Raw genomic sequence first — 5,444 nt, 5'->3', positions numbered from 1 at the left:
ATATATATATATATATATATATATGTCTCTGTGTGCGATGTCAAAATTGAAGTTATTAAATCATGAAATTTGGAGGGAGCAGAGGCGACAAACCTTTTGTACTAGGAAAAATAAATCTTATTTAAGGAAACAAATCGAATCTCTTTAGGTAAGAAATTCAATAGTTACTTATATGTCATTTTAATTGTATGCTATTAGATATATTAAGTTTTTGTTTTATGATAGGATTCTTTTAGTTGTATGCATCCTTAATTGACTTTGGTGTCAGTCAAAGAAAGTGTGGGATTAAAATTTTTCAGAAGTCTTTTAAGTCAATGTGAGTGATTATTTTCTTTTAAGCATTAATTGAAAGTTTTATTAAAGGAATTATTACTTTATTAAATGATTTAAGACAATCTTTTTATTAATGTCATATATTTTGAAAATCCGAAATGGTATCACAAACGAGAGAAAATAAGAAGGTACATCTTTGAGGGTTGTGTACCTATGCAGCATGGTAGGGTCATTCCGTATGCATCACGACAATTGAAAATAATGAAAATAACTATCCTACATGATTTGGAGTTTGCAGCAGTTGTTTTTGCAATTAAGATATGGAGGTATTATCTGTATAGAGTTAGATGTGAGGTATTAACTAATCATTAGAGTTTGAAGTATATCTTTACTCAAAAAAATTGAACCTGAGGCAAAGGAGATGGCTGAAGTTTATTAAAGATTATGAGTTAGATATTCAGTAGCATTCGAGGAAGACAAATGTGGTGGCATATGTACCGAGAAGGAAAACTTCAATTAATTTGAACTATTTATTGACTCAACATGAGTAATTAATTAAAGATTTGGAGAAGTTGATGCTATCTATAGTTGATTATAGTGATACTAGTATCGTTCAATTATATCAATTGACGATGCAATCAACTTTGAAGGGGAATTCCAGATTTGTTAGCCAAAGATAGCAGTGTTCAGAAAGTCTTGGAATAGGATAAGGTGGGCGGTTTGGAGATGTATGTGCTAGATTAGAATGATTTATTGAGATATAAATGTAGAGTTTATGTTCCAGATGTTGACGATCTGAGGAAGGAAATTCTGGAGGAATCCCATTTATCTGATGATACTATTTACTCATGGAGCAATAAAATGTATCAGGATTTCAAAGAAGCATTTTGGTGGCCAGGATTGAAGAGTGTGATAGAATTTGTGGCTAAGTGTCCTTCATGTTAGCTAGTAAAGGCAGAGCATCAGCTTCCTAGAGGTCAGTTATAGCCTTTACCGATTCCAGACTGTAAAAGGGAGGAGACTGATAGATTGTGATTGGGTTGCCTAGATTATGCCAGGGTCATGATGCTGTATGAGTAATCGTCAACTGATTGACTATGTCTGCTCATTTCTTACCCATTAAATAGACAGATCCAGTGTAGAGATTAATCAAATTATATGTGGGTCAAATTGTGTGGTTGCATGGAAGGCCAAGGCCATTGTCTCTGTCAGAGGTGATAGGTTTACTTTCAGGATGTGGAAGAAGGTTCAGAAAGCTTTGGTCACACGACTGAATTTTAGTACAACCTTTCACCCTCAGACGGACGATCATTTAGAGAGGTCTATTTAGACTTTGTATGATCTACTAAGGTTATGTGTCATTGATTTTGGTGGAGGATGAAATCACATATATCTTTAGTAGAATTTCCTTACAATAACAGTTACTAGGCTAGCTTTGGGATGACTCCATATGAAGCCTTGCATTGGAAAGAAGTGCAGGACACCTCTATGTTGGGCTGAAACAGGTGAAAAAAAGATTTTTAGAGCTGATTTGGTTGATGTTGCTAATGGGAAGATTAGACTGATTAGAGGCGGATTGAAGACAGTGTAGGATAGAGAAAATATTACGGTGTTAAACACAGACCTGTTGAGTTTGATGTTGGAGAGTTTGTTTTTATCAAAGTTAGTCCATTGAAGGGTGTGCAAAGATTTGGGAAAACAAGAAAATTGGCTCCAAATTTGTTGGTTCACTTGAGATTTTGTGGAGAGAATTAGGAAAGTAGCTTACAAATTTTGGCTTTACCAGCTAATATGCAGGGAGTGCGTAATGCTTTCCACTTTTCTTTACCTAGAAAGTATATTGCAGATGAATCTAGTAGGATGATGGCAGACTCAGTTGACATTTAGCCTGATTTGACTAATTTTGAGGAGCCTAAAAGGATTCTAGATTATGATGTGAAGAAGCTGCGACACCGAGAGTTCCCTTTTTTGAAGATTCTATAGTAGCATGGGTCGAAGAAAAATGCTACTTGGGAAAAAAAGTATCTAAGATTTAAGAAAGATATTCACAGTTTTTATTAGGTATTTTTACTTTCATGATTATTTTCAAATTTTATCCACGAAATTTTTATGAGGGAAATTTGTAATAACAAAATTAAATAAATATTAAATAATAATGATGACAACAAATTGAATAGGTACTAAGATAACCACCCATTTGGTTCAGTATTGACTAATGAATCGCATTACCCATTCAAACGAAAGAAATAGAGAGATCGAGAAAGGGAAAGATCGTTCGTAACCTAGTTGATTGAAAGAAGAAAGAAGAGGAAGGAAGAAACCGCAGAAGGAAGAGAAGAAGAGGAAGGAGAAAGACAACGCATGTTGTCTATTTCTGAGCTTTAATCGATCGATGAAGTCGTGGCTTCATGCACAGGTACTGTGCGAAGGAGGAAGGAAAGAAGAAGAGAAGAAAATAATGATAGTGAAGGAGGAAGAGGAGACAGAGGAGGCGGCGTTGAGGACTTACCTGCATTGAGCCGCAACCGAAGCTGCGGGCCATGTGTGCCGCTGTTAGGGTTTTCGAGCTGTGCAAATGAGAAGAATATGAGTAGACTAGATCTGTCGTGTTTACATGCTCGTAGAGGAAAAGGAGGAAGAAGATTGCGGGTGTTGTCCGTGTCGAGCCGTGTGAAGGCGAAGAGGGAAGAGACGCTGAGGCACTATTTCGTGCGAGAAGTAGGCGGCTTGTGCATGAGTGTTGGTAGGACAGGCAGGCGAAATAGGGGGTAAGTTTTATTTGTTGTATTAAATGATTAATTATGTTATGCCTCAAAATGTATCTTCTGGTGCAATTTTTAGCTAGGATACATATTTTGAGGATACCTTCGGGTATGATAGTAATTCTGTTACGTCTCTTAAAAAAAATTAAAATGGTAAATTGTTAAAGTGAAACGGGAATGGATAAAATTAAAGTGAAAGTTTACAGTTTTACTAAGAAATGAACAACATTTTCTTTTGATCATTCATGCGTAGTATTGGTATAATAAATTAATGCATTTTAACATTATAATTGCTTACTATGTCAAACTTACTGTTGCAATTAATGATTTCTTTCATGAAAAAAAAAAACTTTAGGTTGATATGTTTGATATGAGAGGCTTGGTTTACGAAATGATTACAAGCCACTACTTTTAGGTATTTGATGATATTTTCCTTTTAATGTTGCTTTCAGATAGTGATATAATGTCTAGTACTGGTTTGAAATGTTATCTTCAGATTATTATTATTGTTTCTAGATGTTTTGAATTTATTGAACTTTGTGTATATTAGTGACTCTCTTATATTTTAAAAGTTCCTGAAAAATATGTGAAAAGTAAAAAAAAAATGTAAAAATGAAATGTTAATATCGTCCTACCGCAGTTCCAACCTTATTAAGCCCCGGGTCGGGTCATGCCATTTTATAAGATAAACAATTTGAACATTGAAAAGGAAAATATAACACAATTCATTGAAAATGAGAACACCGGCAGAGTAGAGGATGAGCAATCTTTTTTAGGCTTCTATTTTAGTCACCAACCATGAGTTGCCTAATGAACTGGTCCTCCAACAAACTATAGTCTGACGTTACTAAAATCTTGTATTCTATTTAAGTTGGCAAGGGCCTGATTGGGCATCCCACTGAAGTGATCAGTTAAATGAAATTCAGAGTAGTAGGTTCCCCAAAAAAAATTAATTTTGATACCTTTCATGATTTTCTACATAAGTTGTACAATTGGCTTTCAATCTAACGTTAACCCTCAAATTTTTTTCTTTCCAGAATTTGAACTTTATAGGTTTTTGTTTTATTTTTTTTCTAGAATTTGATTGGATGTTCAGGTGCAAGTGTATATGAATGGAGAAAATGCACTGTGGAAATTAAATTGGGTTTCTATTAAGAAAATTTTGAGTGTTTGTCTGTTGGATTTTACTCTTTCCTCTATCAACTCTATCCATTAGTAAGCTCAATGTTGTCTGTGATTTCAGAATGCGTTCTCTTTTTTGTCATCACATGCTTATCCTTACTTATATTCAATGCAGACATCTCTTCCGGTCTTAAAGATTGTTAAGGCTTTGTCAGAAATGGGATTCGATGTCGTTCCCTCGAACGATGCGGGCCGTTTTGTGTGCAATTATGTCTACTATCACTCTCTCCGGTTTGCCAAAGAGCATGGAATCAAATCTCTTTTTATTCATTTCCCTCTCTTTGTTACAGTTGAGGAAGAAACACAGATGCAATTTGCAGCTTCTGTTCTTGAGGTGCTTTCTTCACTGATTTAGATATGAAATCATGCTGCTGTTTGAACTCTCTGTTAATTTCTATAAGTATTGTTATTAATTGTGGGTAAGGTGTGCGTGTGTATAAAATGATTTGTAAATTTGAACGTGCTCAATGTCATTTTCTGGATCACATTGTTCACACCTCAATGTCTTCAAGGTTTCTTTTTTTGTTTTACCTTTGGACGTTTGCATTTGGCTTTTAATTTATTTTTATTTTTGTTTTGCAACAGTTGCCGATCGATGTATGAAATGAATTTTTTCTCATAGAATGGTGAATATTTTCCTCTTAAACATAATCTTTAAGCTGAAGATCACATTATTGATTGTGAACTATAACGTAATCTTCGAGTGGATCTAGTTTCAACAATTAATATTTTCTTATACAGACCTTCATTATTAATAAAGGTTAATCTTTAGAAGCCTTGTTGATCTTAGCTTATTTTTTCTTCCTTTTTTTAAGATACACGTGTTAATCATACAGCTCAAGCTTAACAGAATGGCAGAGCTCCACTTCTACCTGATAACCAACTATACACTTCCTCCTCTCCCCTGTAACCAATTCCGCCTCACGGCAGTATATGTCTCCGACACACCTATATATACATGTACCGTACACAGCAATTTAAGTTTTTTAATAATTTCGTTCTGCTAGATTAAGCTTGTATTATTTCCTCTGCTTCTTTCATAATTCTCATTCCAGACTCTTCACTTGGTATCAGAGCTATTGATGAGCTTTCTGCCTTAAACCTGGGAGCTCCTACCATCTCTCCCTCTGTAAAATTCTTCATATCCAATATCAAATCTATAGTGCATACCCAACTATCCGACTAAAACTTACCCAACATGGAGTGCTCAGATCCTGAAACTCTTTC

At 34.8% G+C, this 5,444-nt stretch overlaps 1 protein-coding gene across 4 annotated transcripts in view; it reads left to right on the top strand.

The window, feature by feature from the left end:
• The window catches only part of LOC110037223 (pyrrolidone-carboxylate peptidase-like), a 26,619-nt gene extending 21,875 nt beyond the window's left edge, over positions 1–4,744 (top strand). For all 4 annotated transcript variants that reach the window (XM_020741815.1, XM_020741817.1, XM_020741814.1 and 1 more), the window contains exon 5: positions 4,333–4,744. In XM_020741815.1, the coding sequence (XP_020597474.1) occupies positions 4,333–4,572 (240 nt within the window). In that variant the 3' untranslated portion in view covers positions 4,573–4,744. The remainder of the gene's footprint in view (positions 1–4,332) is intronic.
• The last annotated feature ends 700 nt before the right edge of the window (positions 4,745–5,444 follow it).

This window comes from Phalaenopsis equestris, unplaced genomic scaffold (genome assembly GCF_001263595.1).
Source record: "Phalaenopsis equestris unplaced genomic scaffold, ASM126359v1 Scaffold217118, whole genome shotgun sequence".
In the NCBI taxonomy this organism is placed as follows: Eukaryota; Viridiplantae; Streptophyta; class Magnoliopsida; order Asparagales; family Orchidaceae; genus Phalaenopsis; species Phalaenopsis equestris.
This window is presented reverse-complemented; position numbering and strand designations above follow the sequence as displayed.